Source organism: Mustelus asterias, unplaced genomic scaffold (assembly GCF_964213995.1).
Source record: "Mustelus asterias unplaced genomic scaffold, sMusAst1.hap1.1 HAP1_SCAFFOLD_1363, whole genome shotgun sequence".
In the NCBI taxonomy this organism is placed as follows: Eukaryota; Metazoa; Chordata; class Chondrichthyes; order Carcharhiniformes; family Triakidae; genus Mustelus; species Mustelus asterias.
Genome location: NW_027591308.1, coordinates 8,963 through 27,758, shown reverse-complemented (window position 1 = coordinate 27,758; position 18,796 = coordinate 8,963). Strand labels below are relative to the sequence as shown.

The window sequence follows — 18,796 nt, the reverse complement described above, 5'->3', positions numbered from 1 at the left end:
GTACTGCATTGCTGTCTTTGTCAATGAGCCATCTCAGCATAAATCTGCGTCCATCCTACACTTCCACTGCCATTCTCTCCATCTAGAGTCGCAAGGCAGTAGTCAGCAGCCAGACTCTGACTTGCCTTCCACAGAACAATATATCTCCTACCTCAACGTGACATCCTCTTAGTGACCACTGATCTCTGAATCACAGAATAAGGTGCATCCTGCCTAAATTTCCCTCTCGTTACCGGGATCCGAAACATGTGCTTCCTAACTGGTGCTTATTCTAATCATTATCTCCCCCTTGACATTCTTCAACACCACATTGCTCAGAGATTCAACCGGGGACCTGTGCGATGTGCATGACTCTGTGATACAGTGAAATTGTCCCGTGTATATCTTGTCGTTTTTATAATGTTAACAAAGTTTTATTTAACCTAAAGTAGTAAAACATCAATTGAAATATATCCTTATGCAGCTATGATGAGCCTGGCCATGGCTGTCATAACATGTTTGTTTAGATAACCGTGACTAACGCTGTGAAGGTGAAATGTCATTGCCTCATGGGAGTTATCATTCGATATAAGCATGGAATTATTATAATAAGTCACAGCCGATTTAGGGCTGCTGTTTTCAGCACATCATTTCTCAACGAGAATGCATGCCCCAGGAAACAATCCAGTGCTTGCTATTTACTATCCGATTCTTGCTGCTGTTGGTGTCCTGGGTAAGTTATTACAACAACTGGTTGTCCAAAGAGATTGTGTCCTGTACCAAGTGTCAGAATCGTCCAAATCTTTGGTTTATGAAGTTTTCAGATTTCTTTCACTAGTGCCCTTATTTCAATAAAATTTGATTGAAGGTCATTAGGTGGGATTGTGAAGTCTTGCTGGTGAGCCGCTTGTTGAGGAGAGAACAGTAAGTTTCAGATAGAAACAGGTGAATTGGTATTTAAATATACAGCAAGTGGAGAGATTGGAGCAAAATCCTTTTTTGTATTCATTCGTGAGACATGGGTGTCGATAACTGGCCAGCCTTTGTTCCCATCCCTAGTTGCCTTTGACATGGCCAATGCATGCTGCCCAACCAGCGACGCTCATGTCCCACAAAATAAAATCTGTCAAAACAGTGTTTCCCTTCAATTTCTCCCCTTGCCAATTATTTTCAATACCACTTCACTTTTTCGGAAAGGTAGAGCCTGATCGGATGGGAACTGGATGAAAACCCCAGAGGGGTACTTATAACCTTGAATTACTGGCAATTCGCGATACTTCATGAAATAAAGATAAAAAAGTTTCTTGGTTTGAATCCCTGAATGCCATAAAGCATGAATTGAAATGGTGGACCTGAATAGGATTGAAAGAAAGTCAGTCTGTGCTGCTTAAATAAAGATCAAGGGGGTGAATGGCGTGGCGAAGTAAACCCATCTCAAAATGTGGCAAGAAAAGCGCTCTGAGGAATTCTGGGTGATTTGACTATCTAAAACAATGACAGGAGTCATGAAATTTCATTCGAAATGTACAGGGACTGATTTAATTACAATGAAATGCTATCCTTCATTACGAGCGCAATTTAATATATAAATAATATGGATGTAATGGTTCAATCATACAGCGCATTAATGAGACAACATTTGGAATAATGTGCACAGATTTGGTGTCTCCTTTTGATGAAGGATGTGAATGCATCAGAGGAGCTCTGCTCCTTTGATATCTGGAATGAGTGTATTATCTTATGGCAGTGTGAGATATTGTCCACTGGTGTTTAGAAGAGTGAGGGGTGAACCCATTGACGTATATGAAATCCTGAACTGCCTTGAAGAGGTGGATGCAGCAATCATATGTCATCTTCTGGGTGAGTCTGGAACTGGGGGCGGCAATGCTTCAAAATTAAGGGCAGCCACGTTAAGACAAGAGACGTGGAGATTATTTCTTCTTCTTCTAGACAGTTGCATGACTTTGGAACTCGATGCAAGAGATGGCAGTGGATATGGCGACTTTGACCTTTTTGAGGCAGAGGCTGATATACTGTTAGAAAAGAAAATCAAAGGTTTTTGGAGGTAGATTGGAAAGTGGAATTTGGAAACACAAACAAATCAGCCATGTTGTCGTTGAACGGTTGAACAGGCTCAAGGTGTCGAATGATATAATTTTTCTGGTGTTTCACATTTCGTAAACTGCAAAAAATCTGTCTATGGATAGAATTCCAGACAGTTGGTGCACAGACAGGCGTCAATGCACCCGAGTCTATGGAGAGATTTGCAGACAATCTGTTTGTCGGTACAATCTGATAATAAGTTTCTGATGCAACGATTTTTGAACAATAATTTGATATGACCAGATATATGAAAAGAAATAATTAACGGCTGTATCTAACCAGCACGTTTCCTGAAGCAGAATTTCTGAATCATTGAATTGCTGACACACATTGAGTCCTGCCACCGGTGTCTTTCATTAAACTGATTGAGGAGGTCCTGGTTTGGTTTCAGTGCCCCGATCCGCATGCAGTTCTGAAGATCACCCACACCACTTTACAACTATGGCTCCTGTTAAGCTTTTTCAACCATGTCGACCTCCTTATAGACTAATTTGTCCATCAGAATCAGAATCTACAACTTTGCCATCGTGCTGTGCAACATCCGTGTTTTATGTTAACAAACTTTTGACAGTAGCCATATGTAACTCCCCTGAATACTTCTTCTCTGCCTTACAGCTAACATTGTCACCATTGTGATCCTGTCCAGAGGAAGGTGTGGTCTATCCAGATGCATCACTCGTTACCTGTTATCCATGGCGGTGACAGATCTCCTGGTCATTATCACCGCTGTGATATTGAACAGGATTGCCGGTATATATTTTAGATTTAGTCGACTTTCCACCACTCCAGCCTGTACTGTGACCTCTATCTTAATTTACACTGCCACGGACAGTTCTGTCTGGTTAACGGTTGCTTTTACCTTTGATAGATTTGTGGCCATTTGTTGCTCGAAACTGAAAACAAAATATTGCACTGAGAGAATGGCGGTGGGGGTGATAGGAACAGTTTGTGCCCTGAGCTGCTTAAAAAACATCCCCTCTTATCTGACTTATGAACCGATGCTCATAGTGGACAATGTTGCGTGGTTATGTAACATTAAAGATATATTTTATACCTCTCTTGGGTGGACAATATATGACTGGTTTGACCGAATTTCTACCCCTTGTCTTCCGTTCCTCCTGTTGTTACTGCTGAATGCTCTGACCGTTAAACACATCCTAGGTGCCAATAGAGCCAGAAAAAGACTCCGCAAACAGAGCAATAGAGAAAATCCGATTGACCCTGAGATGGAGAACCGGAGAAAATCCATTGTTTTACTCTTCAGTATCTCGGGCAGTTTTTTGTTGCTATGGACAATGTATGTTGTAAATTTCTTGTATGTTCGAGTTACAAAAAATAATTATTTTTCGGGCTCCAATTTTAATGACCCAAAGTTCATTTTACAAGAAACCGGGAATACTCTTCAGCTTTTAAGTTCTTGCACCAACACCGTTGTTTATGGCGTGACCCAGAGGAAGTTCAGACAGGAGCTAAAAAACGGGATAAAATATCCACTGAGTCTCATTGTGAAATTAATGAAAAAATGAAAGCCATCAACCTCTGCTGATTTCGGACTCATTTCACAACGCAATATCTCCCCCTGTCCTTTGTGTTATGGGTAACGCCATGCCCAACTCCAGCAGCCGATGTGTGCGAACATGAAACAACGTTCTTATTTCCTGCAATTGAAATTTCATGTTCAGTTAAAGGGTGTCATTTATCTCCATGGAGCAGATATTTTATTCACCGTTGAATTGTCGTTGAAACTATGCCGCGTGTAATGTCGATTCAACGTTTGCCCCAGAATAACCATCCATGAATTCTCAGGTCATATATATATGAAGGGGAGATTGCTGTCCTGTCCAGACCACCCTAAATAAAACTGCTTTAAATTTATGAGGAGTCGAAGCCCAGGAATGGTGTGATGAGCCACAGACTTTCGCTGATTCCGTAGAATAGATAAATACATGTGTGGGAAGCGGCCTTCCACTCTGTCGAAACTTTTTTCATATTCGGTACGATTCATTCCATTCCTGCCAAATACATAATGAATGACCATTATCAAAACTACATATACCGTCTTTGCTTTTACATTCCAAACACAAACGTATTCAGGTTTTGGCATTTTTTAATTTTTCAAAATAATCAGCAGGCTTTTGCTTTGAGAATCCCAGATTCTTGGAAACATTTGCAAACCCAATTCCATTGTTAAATTACACCTTATTGTGCTAGCTCTAATATCATTTTTTCTCCTCCTTGATCGTAGCTCTGCCGGACATTTTTAAAATCTCATTATTAAATCATTTAATTTTCTTTTTCTGAATTTCAACGTTTCCTGACCTGTGATACTAACTGAAATGTAAGTTTCTCGAGACCAATACCCACAATTCAGATCATATATCATTGTGTATTGTATTGTGTATTGCACAATAACCAAGGCCAGTACATCATCCGTGAGTTATTGGGCTCAGACCTGAACACAGTTGTCCCGGTGAGTTGTAAGCAGTGTTTTATCTCACTGAAGTGTTGCATTAATTGCGTTATTTTCAAGCCATCTTCAGATAACCCCTAACGTTCCAATAGTTCTTTACTTATTTTTACCACCAGTCCATCAATCTTATGCGATTGATTTACGTGAACACGTCAATTTCTCTGCCACTGAAATGATTCATTTTTTTATCATTTCGGTAATTCTCTGTTTCACTGAGAACATAAGAACATAAGAAATAGGAGCAGGAGTAGGCCATCTAGCCCCTCGAGCCTGCCCCGCCATTCAATAAGATCATGGCTGATCTGACGTGGATCAGTACCACTTACCCGCCTGATCCCCATAACCCTTAATTCCCTTACCGATCAGGAATCCATCCATCCGCGCTTTAAACATATTCAGCGAGGTAGCCTCCACCACCTCAGTGGGCAGAGAATTCCAGAGATTCACCACCCTCTGGGAGAAGAAGTTCCTCCTCAACTCTGTCTTAAACCGACCCCCCTTTATTTTGAGGCTGTGTCCTCTAGTTTTAACTTCCTTACTAAGTGGAAAGAATCTCTCCGCCTCCACCCTATCCAGCCCCCGCATTATCTTATAAGTCTCCATAAGATCCCCCCTCATCCTTCTAAACTCCAACGAGTACAAACCCAATCTCCTCAGCCTCTCCTCATAATCCAAACCCCTCATCTCCGGTATCAACCTGGTGAAACTTCTCTGCTCTCCCTCCAATGCCAATATATCCTTCCTCATATAAGGGGACCAATACTGCACACAGTATTCCAGCTGCGGCCTCACCAATGCCCTGTACAGGTGCATCAAGACATCCCTGCTTTTATATTCTATCCCCCTCGCAATATAGGCCAACATCCCATTTGCCTTCTTGATCACCTGTTGTACCTGCAGACTGGGCTTTTGCGTCTCATGCACAAGGACCCCCAGGTCCCTTTTCACGGTAGCATGTTTTAATTTCTTTCCATTGAGATCGTAATCCCATTTGTTATTATTTCCTCCAAAGTGTATAACCTCGCATTTATCAACGTTATACTCCATTTGCCATATCCTCGCCCACTCACTCAGCCTGTCCAAACCTGTCTGCAGATCTTCTCCGTCCTCCACACGATTCACTTTTCCACTTATCTTTGTGTCGTCTGCAAACTTCGTTACCCTACACTCCGTCCCCTCCTCCAGATCATCTATATAAATGCTAAATAGTTGCGGCCCGAGTACCGATCCCTGCGGCACGCCACTAGTTACCTTCCTCCAACCGGAAAAACACTCATTTATTCCGACTCTTTGCTTCCTGTCGGATAGCCAGTCCCCAATCCACTTTAACACACTACCCCCAACTCCGTGTGCCCTAATCTTCTTCAGCAGTCTTTTATGGGGCACCTTATCAAACGCCTTTTGGAAATCTAAAAACACCGCATCCACCGGTTCTCCTCCATCAACCGCCCTAGTCACATCTTCATAAAAATCCAACATGTTCGTCAAGCACGACTTTCCCCTCATGAATCCATGCTGCGTCTGATTGATCGAACCATTTCTATCCAGAGGCCCTGCTATCTCCTCTTTAATAATGGATTCCAGCATTTTCCCTACTACAGACGTTAAGCTCACCGGCCTATAGTTACCCGCCTTTTGTCTCCTTCCTTTTTTAAACAGCGGCGTAACATTAGCCGTTTTCCAATCAACCGGCACTACCCCAGAATGCAACGAGTTTTGATAAATAATCACTAACGCATCCACTATTACCTCTGACATTTCTTTCAATACCCTGGGATGCATTCCATCCGGACCCGGGGACTTGTCCACCTTCAGTCCCATTAGTCTACCCAGCACTGCCTCTCTGGTAACATTAATCGTATTAAGTATTTCTCCTGCTGCCAACCCTCTATCGTTAATATTTGGCAAACTATTTGTGTCCTCCACCGTGAAGACCGACACAAAAAACTTATTTAAAGACTCAGCCATATCCTCATTTCCCACTATTAACTCCCCCCTCTCGTCCTCCAAGGGTCCAACATTCACTCTAGCCACTCTATTCCTTTTTATATATTTATAAAAACTTTTACTATCATTTTTTATATTAATTGCTAGCCTAGCTTCATAGTCTATCCTTCCTTTCTTTATCGCTTTCTTAGTCTCTCTTTGTTGTTTCTTAAATTTTTCCCAATCACTTGTTTCTCCACTATTTTTGGCCACTCTGTACGCAGCTGTTTTTATTTTAATACTCTCCTTTATTTCCTTCGTTATCCACGGCTGGTTCTCCCTTTTCTTACAATCCTTGTTTTTTGCTGGAATATATTTTTGCTGAGAACTGAAAAGGATCTCCATAAAAATCCTCCACTGTTCCTCAGGTATCCTACCTGCCAGCCTGCTCTCCCAGTCTACCGTAGCCAATTCATCCCTCATCCTATCATATTTCCCTCTGTTCAAACAGAGGACACTGGTTTGGGACCAAACTTTCTCCTCTTCCATCTGAATCAGAAATTCGACCATATTGTGGTCACTAGACCCAAGAGGGTCCTTCACAATAAGATCCTTAATTCTACCTACCTCGTTACACAATACCAGATCCAAAATAGCTCGTTCCCTCGTCGGTTCCGTAACATGCTGTTCAAGGAAACTATCCCGACAGCATTCTAAGAACTCTTCCTCCATTCCACCCTTACCGACTTGAGTCTGCCAGTCAATGTGTATGTTGAAGTCCTCCATGATTATTGCCCTTCCGTTTTTACACGCATCCCTTATCTGCTTGTTTATAGCCCTCCCTACCTCAACATTATTATTTGGGGGCCTATATACCACACCTACTAGTGTCTTTCTCCCTCTACTATTCAACCTAACCCGCACATCTTTGGACTGTGGGAGGAAACCGGAGCACCCGGAGGAAACCCACACAGGCACGAGGAGAATGTGGAAACTCCACACAGACAGTGACCCGAGCCGGGATCAAACCAAGGTCCCTGGAGCTGTGAAGCAGCAGTGCTAACCACTGTGCTACCGTGCCACCCAAATGTTCTATTAGTGATCTCCATTTAGAAAAAGGAAACAGAGGCACTGGGGAAGGGGCAAGAAAGATTCACAAGAATAATCCCAGAACTGTAATCACTTGTGAACTCACTGGTGTTTCATCAAGTTTGCTGACTGAGTGAATCCCTTCCCAGTCAGAGCAGGTGACCAGCCTCTGCCTGGTGTGAACTCACTGGTGGGACATTAGTTCCCGAGAGCTTTTGAAGCCACGCCCACATTTAAAGGGTCTCTCCTGGGTGTGATGATGTTGTGTCTGGGCAGGCTGGATAACCGAGTAAATCCTTTCGCACACACCGAGCAGGTGAATGGTTTCTCCCCGGTGTGAACTCACTGGTGTTTCAGCAGTGTTGATGATATTCTAAACCTCCTTCAACAGTGAGAGCAGCTGAACGGCCTCTCCCGGTGTGAATGTGCTCGGGGATCATCAGTTCCCGAGAGCTTCTGAAGCCGGCCTCTCAGAAGAGCATTTAAAGGGTCTCTCCTTGGAGTGAGTGGCTTTGTGTTTCTGCAGGCTGGATGACTGAGTGAATCCCTTCCCACACACAGAGCAGGGGAATGGTCTCTCCCCAGTGTGAACTCGCTGATGTTCCCACAGGCTGGATGACCTTTTAAACCTCTTTGTGCAGTGAGAGCAGCTGAACGGTCTGTCCTCAATGTGAATGCGCTGGTGGGACACCAGGTCCTGAGAGCTTTTGAATCCGCTCCCACAGTCAGATCATTTAAACAGTGTCTCATTCGTGTGAGTGACTTTGTGTCTGCGCAGGTGGGATGAAGTCCCCCATGTCCCCCATGGTCAGCTTATGATGAAAGTAAGGGGGTTGGGATAGAGGGAAAGTTGGCCGATTGGATAGGTATCTGGCTGTCTGATCGAAGACAGAGGGTGGTGGTGAATGGAAAATTTTAGGACTGGAGGCAGGTTGCGAGCGGAGTGCCACAGGGATCAGTGCTTGGTCCTCTGCTATTTGTGATTTTTATTAATGACCGAGAGGAGGGGGCTGAAGGGTGGATCAGTAAATTTGCTGAAGACACCAAGATTGGTGGAGTAGTGGATGAGGTGGAGGGCTGTTGTAGGCTGCAAAGAGACATAGATAGGATGCAAAGCTGGGCTGAAAAATGGCAGATGGAGTTTAACCCTGATAAATGTGAGATGATTCATTTTGGTAGGACAAATTTAAATGTGGATTACAGGGTCAACGGTCGGGTTCTGAAGACTGTGGAGGAACAGAGAGATCTTGGGGTCCATATCCACAGATCTCTGAACGTTGCCACTCAAATGGATAGAGCTGTGAAGAAGGCCTATAGTGTGTTAGCTTTTATTAACAGGGGGTTGGAGTTTAAGAGCCGTGGGGTTATGCTGCAACTGTACAGGTCCTTGGTGAGACCACATTTGGAATATTGTGTGCAGTTCTGGTCTCCTCACTATAAGAAGGATGTGGAAGCGCTGGAAAGAGTGCAGAGGAGATTTACCAGGATGCTGCCTGGTTTGAAGGGTAAGTCTTCTGAGGAAAGGTCGAGGGAGCTTGGGCTGTTCTCTCTGGAGCGGAGGAGGTTGAGGGGAGACTTTATAGAGGTTTATAAAATGATGAAGGGGACAGATAGAGTGAAGGTTCAAAAACTATTTCCTCGGGTGGATGGAGGTATGACAAGGGGGCATAACTATAGGGTTCATGGTGGGATATATAGGAAGGATATCAGAGGTAGGTTCTTTACGCAGAGAATGGTTGGGGTGTGGAATGGACTGCCTGCAGTGATAGTGGAGTCAGACACTTTAGGAACATTTAAGCGGGCACATGGAGCACACCAGGATGATAGGGAGTGGGATAGCTTGATCTTTGTTTCAGATAAAGCTCGGCACAACATCGTGGGCCGAAGGGCCTGTTCTATGTTCTATGTCTGACTTACTCAGTTAATGGTAGGTGTTGGGGAGAGTTATAGCACAAAGAGATCTAAGGGTACATGTTCATAGCTCCTTGAAAGTGGAGTCACAGGTGGACAGAGTGGAGAATAAGGCATTCGGCATGCTTGGTTTCATTGGTCAGAACATTGAATACAGGAGTTGGGACATCTTGTTGAAGTTGTACAAGACATTGGTAAGGCCACACTTGGAATACTATGTACAGTTCTGGTCACCCTATTATAGAAAGGATATTATTAAACTAGAAAGAGTGCAGAAGAGATTTACTAGGATGCTACCAGACTTGATCGTTTGAGTTATAAGGAGAGGCTGGATAGACTGGGGCATTTTTCCTCTGGAGCTTTGGAGGCTGAGGTTGATGTTATAGAGGTCTATAAAATAATGAGGGGCATAGGTCAGCTAGATAGTCAATATCTTTTCCCAAAGGTAGGGGAGTCTAAAACTCGAGGGCATCGGTTTAAGGTGAGAGGGGAGAGTTAGAAAAGTGTCCAGAGGGGCAATTGTTTTGCGCAGAGGGTGGTGAGTGTCTGGAACCAGCCGCCAGAGGTAGTAGTAGAGGGGGGTACAATTTTGTATTTTAAAAAGCATTTAGACAGTTACATGAGTAAAATGGGTATAGAGGAATATGGACGAAATGTGGACAATTGGGACGAGCTCAGGGGTTTTAAAAAAAGGGTGGCATGGACAAGTTGGGCCGAAGGGTCTGTTTCCATGCTGTAAACCTCTATGCCTGTTTGCCCTGGATCAAACTGACACCCAGGAACTCCCAAATGCTGCAGCTTGAATGTGTACTAATAAACTATTTCTTTTATCCAATGATAATTTATCTTTGTTTTTAAGTATTTTATTAACCTTACCACCTGTTGCTATAAGGGTAAGGCTAGGGTGGTTGAGAGCACCCCGGTGGATTTGCCCCTGCACAACAAGTACTCCTGCTTGAGTACTGCTGGGGGGGACAGCCCGCCTGGGGGAAGCAGCAGTGGCCGTGTCTCCGCAGTGGAGTCCAGCCCTGTAACTCAGAGGGCTAAGGAAAAGAGGAGGAAGGCGGTAGTAATCGGGGACTCGATGGTGAAGGGGACAGACAGGCGTTTCTGCGGAGGTAGGCGGGATTCTCGCATGGTGGTCTGCCTCCCTGGGGCCGGGATCCAGGATGTCGCTAGTCGCGTCCCAGAAATCCTGAGGTGGGAGGGAGAGGAGCCTGAGGTAGCGGTACATATTGGTACCGCTGATGTGGGTAGGAAGGGAGAAGGGGTCATGAAAAGGGAGTACAGGGAATTAGGGAGACAGCTGAGAAAGAGGAAAGCAAAGGTAGTAATCTCAGGATTACTGCCTGTGCCACGGGAAGGTGAGGGCAGGAATGGAGTGAGGTGGAGGATGAATGTGTGGCTGAGGGACTGGTGCAGGGGGCAGGGATTCAGGTTCCTGGACCATTGGGACCTCTTTAGGGGCAGGGGTGATCTGTATACAAAAAACGGGTGGAACTTGAATCACACGGGGACCAATATCCTGGCCGGTAGGTTGGCTAAGGCTACTGGGGAGAATTTAAACTAGATAGGTTGGGGGGAGGGGAGCTAGAAGAGTTGACTAGGATCAAGGAACTAATTGATGGGGGGGAGGATGCAGGGGTAAGGGGAATTACAAAATTAATGGTAGAGGAGAGGGTGCAAGTGAATGAAGGCGGTAATTTAGATAAGGGAGTAGAGGGAGACGGTGTTCGCGACTCATCAAAGCGGGTTCAGATAAAAGCTGGAATAAGGACACTTTGCCTGAATGCACGAAGCATTCGGAACAAGGTGAATGAGTTGATGGTGCAAATCAGCACAAGTGGGTACGATCTAGTGGCCATTACAGAAACGTGGCTGAAAGGTGACCAGGACTGGGAGATGAATATCCAGGGGTATCAGGCGTTTAGGAAGAATAGACAGGAAGGAAAAGGTGGTGGGGTCGCGCTATTAATAAGAGATAATATCAGGGTAGTACTGAGGGATGACATAGGCTCTGAGGAACAAAACGTGGAATCGTTATGGGTAGAGATGAGGAATAGTAGAGGGAGAAAGATACTAGTAGGTGTGGTATATAGGCCCCCAAATAATAATGTTGAGGTAGGGAGGGCTATAAACAAGCAGATAAGGGATGCGTGTAAAAACGGAACGGCAATAATCATGGGGGACTTCAACATGCACATTGACTGGCAGACTCAAGTCGGTAATGGTGGAATGGAGGAAGAGTTCTTAGAATGCTGTCGGGATAGTTTCCTTGAACAGCATGTTACGGAACCGACGAGGGAACGAGCTATTTTGGATCTGGTATTGTGTAACGAGGTAGGTAGAATTAAGGATCTTATTGTGAAGGACCCTCTTGGGTCTAGTGACCACAATATGGTCGAATTTCTGATTCAGATGGAAGAGGAGAAAGTTTGGTCTCAAACCAGTGTCCTCTGTTTGAACAGAGGGAAATATGATAGGATGAGGGATGAATTGGCTAAGGTAGACTGGGAGAGCAGGCTGGCAGGTAGGATAGCTGAGGAACAGTGGAGGATTTTTAAGGAGATCCTTTTCAGTTCTCAGCAAAAATATATTCCAGCAAAAAACAAGGATTGTAAGAAAAGGGAGAACCAGCCGTGGATAACGAAGGAAATAAAGGAGAGTATTAAAATAAAAACAGCTGCGTACAGAGTGGCCAAAAATAGTGGAGAAACAAGTGATTGGGAAAAATTTAAGAAACAACAAAGAGAGACTAAGAAAGCGATAAAGAAAGGAAGGATAGACTATGAAGCTAGGCTAGCAATTAATATACAAAATGATAGTAAAAGTTTTTATAAATATATAAAAAGGAATAGAGTGGCTAGAGTGAATGTTGGACCCTTGGAGGACGAGAGGGGGGAGTTAATAGTGGGAAATGAGGATATGGCTGAGTCTTTAAATAAGTTTTTTGTGTCGGTCTTCACGGTGGAGGACACAAATAGTTTGCCAAATATTAACGATAGAGGGTTGGCAGCAGGAGAAATACTTAATACGATTAATGTTACCAGAGAGGCAGTGCTGGGTAGACTAATGGGACTGAAGGTGGACAAGTCCCCGGGTCCGGATGGAATGCATCCCAGGGTATTGAAAGAAATGTCAGAGGTAATAGTGGATGCGTTAGTGATTATTTATCAAAACTCGTTGCATTCTGGGGTAGTGCCGGTTGATTGGAAAACGGCTAATGTTACGCCGCTGTTTAAAAAAGGAAGGAGACAAAAGGCGGGTAACTATAGGCCGGTCAGCTTAACGTCTGTAGTAGGGAAAATGCTGGAATCCATTATTAAGGAGGAGATAGCAGGGCATCTGGATAGAAATGGTTCGATCAATCAGACGCAGCATGGATTCATGAGGGGAAAGTCGTGCTTGACGAACATGTTGGATTTTTATGAAGATGTGACTAGGGCGGTTGATGGAGGAGAACCGGTGGATGCGGTGTTTTTGGATTTCCAAAAGGCGTTTGATAAGGTGCCCCATAAAAGGCTGCTGAAGAAGATTAGGGCACACGGAGTTGGGGGTAGTGTGTTAAAGTGGATTGGGGACTGGCTATCCGACAGGAAGCAAAGAGTCGGAATAAATGGGTGTTTTTCCGGTTGGAGGAAGGTAACTAGTGGCGTGCCGCAGGGATCGGTACTCGGGCCGTAACTGTTTACCATTTATATAGATGATCTGGAGGAGGGGACGGAGTGTAGGGTAACGAAGTTTGCAGACGACACAAAGATAAGTGGAAAAGTGAATCGTGTGGAGGACGGAGAAGATCTGCAGAGAGATTTGGACAGGCTGAGTGAGTGGGCGAGGATATGGCAAATGGAGTATAACGTTGAGAAATGCGAGGTTATACACTTTGGAGGAAATAATAACAAATGGGATTACTATCTCAATGGAAACAAATTAAAACATGCTACCGTGCAAAGGGACCTGGGGGTCCTTGTGCATGAGACGCAAAAGCCCAGTCTGCAGGTACAACAGGTGATCAAGAAGGCAAATGGGATGTTGGCCTATATTGCGAGGGGGATAGAATATAAAAGCAGGGATGTCTTGATGCACCTGTACAGGGCATTGGTGAGGCCGCAGCTGGAATACTGTGTGCAGTATTGGTCCCCTTATATGAGGAAGGATATATTGGCATTGGAGGGAGTGCAGAGAAGGTTCACCAGGTTGATACCGGAGATGAGGGGTTTGGATTATGAGGAGAGGCTGAGGAGATTGGGTTTGTACTCGTTGGAGTTTAGAAGGATGAGGGGGGATCTTATGGAGACTTATAAGATAATGCGGGGGCTGGATAGGGTGGAGGCGGAGAGATTCTTTCCACTTAGTAAGGAAGTTAAAACTAGAGGACACAGCCTCAAAATAAAGGGGGGTCGGTTTAAGACAGAGTTGAGGAGGAACTTCTTCTCCCAGAGGGTGGTGAATCTCTGGAATTCTCTGCCCACTGAGGTGGTGGAGGCTACCTCGCTGAATATGTTTAAAGCGCGGATGGATGGATTCCTGAGCGGTAAGGGAATTAAGGGTTATGGGGATCAGGCGGGTAAGTGGTACTGATCCACGTCAGATCAGCCATGATCTTATTGAATGGCGGGGCAGGCTCGAGGGGCTAGATGGCCTACTCCTGCTCCTATTTCTTATGTTCTTATGTTCTTATACTATTTTGATCCTTAGGAACAGAATAAATCTTAGTTACTTAGCAGATACTCACAAAAAATCTGGCTTCTTCTCCTGTCGAAGAGTAAGATCACTTCCTAAATGCTGAGAAAGGTAGAAAGCAAAAGGGCACCTCTTTCCCTTCCTTCCCTAACTCCGTTAATTACCCAACTCCCAGAACTCTATTCTAAGCTGCACTCAAGTGATGTCGGTTCAGAGCTGTTTCTGAGCTGTAGATTCAAAACAATACTCACTTGCAGACAGGGACATGAAGGCCTGTATGGGTCTCCAGGCCATCATGCACACCATCATGATAGGGAGGATGGAGATGGTGTTGCCAGCCATGTACATGATGAACAGATTCATGGGCAGCTGTTTCAATGGGCCCAAGGCGGTGTCCCAGCAGGACTGAAAACAGAAAGTGAGCAGGGTATCAGTGAAGGGGGCCGGTTAGGGGAGGCCATATGCTGATCTTATACCCAGGCCTGGAAGTAAGGATGACCATTAACCCTTTAACACACAGGCTGCTGTGGTTCACCAAGGTACTTCACCACCGTGGACAAACCAGGGGCGTTGTCAGCCACACACTAAAGACACATTCAAATCCAACTTACTTTCTCGACCAGGATCCTGTCTGTTTCTTGGATGCAGATGTCCGGTAGCTGTTTGTCCGAATATGCGACTGGGCACATGGAGTCTCTCTGGCCACACTGTTGATCACGGCTCCTATGAGAAACAGAAAACACAAGTTGGTCACCCTTTCAAGACCTTCTTTAAAGAGGGAGTCTCTCTGTTGAGGACCCCAACGTGGTGGCAATAGTGCCAGCATGAACTAAAGCTTGGGCAAACCTCAGACACACACTGCCATTGTGTCCACTGAACTGCCACGGGAATGAAGGGCTGCAGAAGTGGATTTAGTGTGAATTGATAATCAGGGTGCCAATCCGCTTGCCCTCCATTTAGGGACAAAGTGACAAATCACCAGAAGTACCAAATTGTATCTTGAAAACAAACACTGCGGGACATTGAGAGAGATCCAGTTCAGCACCCGGCCCTGGAACCGAGCAATCGTTCCTCCAACCACCACCGCAGTTGGCACCTGATCAGGTGGAGGGGCTGAAACCAAGATGGCATCTCAGGGTCATGACCTGGGGAAAAGATGCCAAGTGGGGTCTGAGTGGTTTCTGGGGGATTTGAGGGGCTGCTTTGTGATCAGGAGCTCGGTGAGGGGTAAAAGAGGCGCGAAAAACCCGGGGTTGGGAAGTTTTGGGTTGGTGCCACGTCCCCGGGCCAGTGTGCGGTGGCGTCCCCTCGGGAGAGGCGGGCTGACCCGGCTTGTCGCTTACTCGAGACCCCGGCTCCCCGCGCGGCCTCCGCACCTGCTGGTGCCGCTCAGGGTCCGCTTGTGCCAGCACGCGCGGTTGTCAAGCCCCGCCCCTGCAGCCATGACAACGCCGCTGACCGTTAACCGTCCCCCCCTTTCAAATCTGATTCCGATCAAGAGAAGAAGCAGCGTATTTCCGTCAACAAAACACTCCCGCTCCAATGCGGATGTGCAAGCCCAACCGCCTTAGCGTTCTGCGGGCACCGCCCAAAGCCCCGCCCCCACATCGTCGTCATCTTTTTTAGCGGCACATCTGTTCCGACACTTCACCTTCTGTCCAAATGGAGCACGTTTGCCCCGCACAAAGATGGACATCACTTAATGTCAGAGATATTTGCAATATTGAGTCCAGATGACCCTTTATCAAAGCAAAAAGAAATAGCAAGTGGGAGATATTTATACTGCAGGGTGAGGGAATTAAAGATGAGCCATAGCCACAGAAACCAGGGGAAAAGACTGCTAATGGCTGTCCACATTCTCTCTGTGGACAACCATTATAGCACCAGGGACTCATGTTCGTTTCTCGGCTTGGGTGACTGCCTGTGCGGAGTCTGCACGTTCTCCAGGTGCTCCTGGAGAACATGCTCCTCTTTTTCTTCTCATGAAAATCCAGTATTTCCGATCGCCCTGAATGAATTTTGAGGCCCAGGTCAGAGCGAATAAATAAAAGCAAAAAACTGTGGATGCTGGAATCTGAAACAAAAACTGAAAATGAGCCTCTGTGGTAAATGCATCATTGTCAATCTATTTTACTCGGTATTTGTTTCATTATTCAACATTTAACATCAATACATTTATTTATTATGCATCTCCTCATTCTGAATTGAATATTCAGAGAGTTCATAAAAGAGAGCTAGGCAATGGTAGGGATCTAGATGAGTATACGGCTTGTAGGAAGGGACTTAAGAAAGAAATTAGGAGAGCAAGAAGCGGTCACGAGAAGGCCTTGGCAGGTAAGATTAAGGAGAACCCTGAGGCGTTCTATAAATATGTGAAGAGTAAAAGGATGAGATGTGAAGGAATAGGACCTATAAAATGTGAAGGTGAGAAAGTCTGTACAGAACTGGAAGAAATAGCAGAGGTGCTTAATGAATATTTTACCTCGGTATTCACAGTGGAAAAAGACCTGGGTGGTTGTACTACAGGATTGAGGTGGACTGAAAAGATTGAGTATGAGGACATTAAGAAAGAGGATGTGTTGGAAATTTTGAATAGCATCAAGATAGATAAGTTGCTGGGACCGGGTGGGATGTACCCCAGGTTACTGTGGGAGGCGAGGGAAGAGACTGCAGAGCCTCTGGCGATGATCTTTGCATCATCGATGGAGACGGGAGAGGTTCTGGAGGATTGCGGATGTGGTTCCTATATTGAAGAAAGGGAATAGGGATAGCCCAGGAAATTACCGACTGGTGAGTCTAACCTCAGTGGTTGGTAAGTTGATGGAGAAAATCCTGAGGGACAGGATTTATGAACATTTAGAGAAGTTTAGGATGCTCAAACATAGTCAGCACGGCTTTGTCAAAGGCAAATTGTGTCTTACGAGCCTGGTGGAGTTCTTTGAAAATGTGACTGAACACATTGACGAAGGAAAAGCGGTAGATGTGGTTTACATGGACTTCAGCAAGGCATTCGATAAGGTCCCCCATGCAAGACTTCTCGAGAAAGTGAGAGGGCATAGGATCCAAGGGGCTGTTGCCTTGTGGATCCAGAACTGGCTTGCCTGCAGAAGGCAGAGAGTAGTTGTAGATGGGTCTTTTTCTGAATGGAGGTCGGTCACCAGTGGATTGCCCCAGGGATCTGTTCTGGGACCCTTGCTGTTTGTCATTTTCATAAATGACTGGATGAGGAAGTGGAGGGATGGGTTGGTAAGTTTGCCGACGACACAAAAGTTGATGGTGTTGTGGATAGTTTGGAGGGATGTCTGCCTGGGTATTGACAACACCAGAATAAATAATAAGCATCGTCGGTATAGGTGCAGATTAAAGTGACATCTTCTCACTCTGTCTGTGTGAGTGAGGATTCCCGCCGAGTAACAGAATCTCCATCGTTCAGACCGAGAACACAAGGTTAACAAACAAAAGTCATTGATTAAAAGTTCACTTGAAGCGAGGGTGAAAAATCAGTGCAACATAAAAGAAGGTATTAAATTCTAACACATTCACTCCAACTGATCTATGTCCCCTTTCACAATCCCTCGGAGAATCCTCCCTCCTGCCTCATCTCAAATACCTCTATCCCTTTCTACCTCAGCGGGTTCTCTAGTTTGCCCTCAAATGCATCGTTACTCCTCTCCTCAACAGTTCATTGTGTCAGTGTGAGTCACTTCCACAGAACTCTTTCAAAAAAAGTTTCTCTGTAATTCCCAGTTGATCTTTTTGTTACACTTAGATTTATGGGACACAGATATGTAATTCTCCCCAGATGGAATCATCCTCTCCCCGTCCAGCACACTAAATCTCTTTGATTTGCTTTATTATTATTTAAATTGATTTGATCATCATTGTCCAGAAATCAGTCAGATTACCTGATCGTCTTCTCGTCCAGAGAGAGAGAGTAATCATAATTTTTATAATGCTTTCTGATAGCTCTCATCTTCCAACCCTGGGACCATTTCTTTAAATCGCCTTTGCTGTGCGCTTTTAGAACCTGTTCTCCAAAAGACCAAAGCCACAAACAAAGATTCATTTGTGCTCTAAGGCAGGTCTAATACTTGTTTAACACGAAAGTCCTGCTTTTCAAACTTCTTCCTCCATAAATTAAACTCCCTTTTACTCTTTTTCAAGTTTCAAACTTCTTACCGACAATGAATGTCACCCAGAAAACAGCGAGAAGGGAGCTCCGCATCGCTGCTGCTGCTCCTGGATTCCAGGGACTTGTGTCTCCGAAAGTTGCAGAATATCGAACGAGATAAAGCTGAGAGCAGTGGATGTCACATCCTACAGAATCAATGGGAGGAAGAGCTGAGATCACTGGATCGAGAATCAAGAGAATATTAGATAACACCATCTGCTTATTGGCTTATTGCTGACAGAGTTTTCAGGTGGTATCCAATCATCCCGTCGGCTCTACCCTAAATAGAAATGACTGTCTTCTTGAAGCCGGGTCAAACCATTCGCGCAGGAGGAAACTGAATGGAGTTGTAAATACTCGCTAAGGTTTTTGTACGGGGTTTTAGCTTTAATCTAACGCTGTGCCTCACTGCACAGTAATAGACCGCCCCGTCCTGCACTCTGAGGGTGCTTATATTGAGGTAA

General features: G+C 45.1%; 1 protein-coding gene across 2 annotated transcripts; it reads right to left on the bottom strand.

Annotated features, from left to right (window-relative positions):
• Window positions 1-1,493: 1,493 nt before the first annotated feature.
• On the bottom strand, window positions 1,494-15,759 carry LOC144488188 (ER membrane protein complex subunit 4-like). 2 transcript variants are annotated; one of them, XM_078206217.1, is made up of 4 exons: window positions 15,538-15,759; window positions 14,773-14,884; window positions 14,413-14,566; window positions 1,494-4,094 (listed from the first exon to the last, which is right to left on the bottom strand). In XM_078206217.1, the coding sequence occupies exons 1-4, from the start codon at window positions 15,603-15,605 to the stop codon at window positions 4,084-4,086; spliced, it is 345 nt and encodes a 114-aa protein (XP_078062343.1). In that variant the 5' UTR covers window positions 15,606-15,759; the 3' UTR covers window positions 1,494-4,083. The 2 variants fall into 2 exon arrangements, with proteins under 2 accessions (XP_078062343.1, XP_078062342.1); XM_078206216.1 differs by having other exon boundaries at window positions 1,498-4,094; window positions 15,505-15,759.
• Between the last annotated feature and the right edge of the window lie 3,037 nt (window positions 15,760-18,796).

Excerpts from the sequence above, each read along its gene's own strand:
- LOC144488188 (XM_078206216.1), bottom strand. The coding sequence starts at position 15,605 with ATGGCTGCAGGGGCGGGGCTTGACAACCGCGCGTGCTGGCACAAGCGG. Across the intron at positions 14,885-15,504 it reads GCGGGGAGCCGGGGTCTCGA|GAGCCGTGATCAACAGTGTG; the intron begins GTAAGCGACAAG and ends TGTTTCTCATAG. Across the intron at positions 14,567-14,772 it reads ACAGGATCCTGGTCGAGAAA|TCCTGCTGGGACACCGCCTT; the intron begins GTAAGTTGGATT and ends TTCTGTTTTCAG.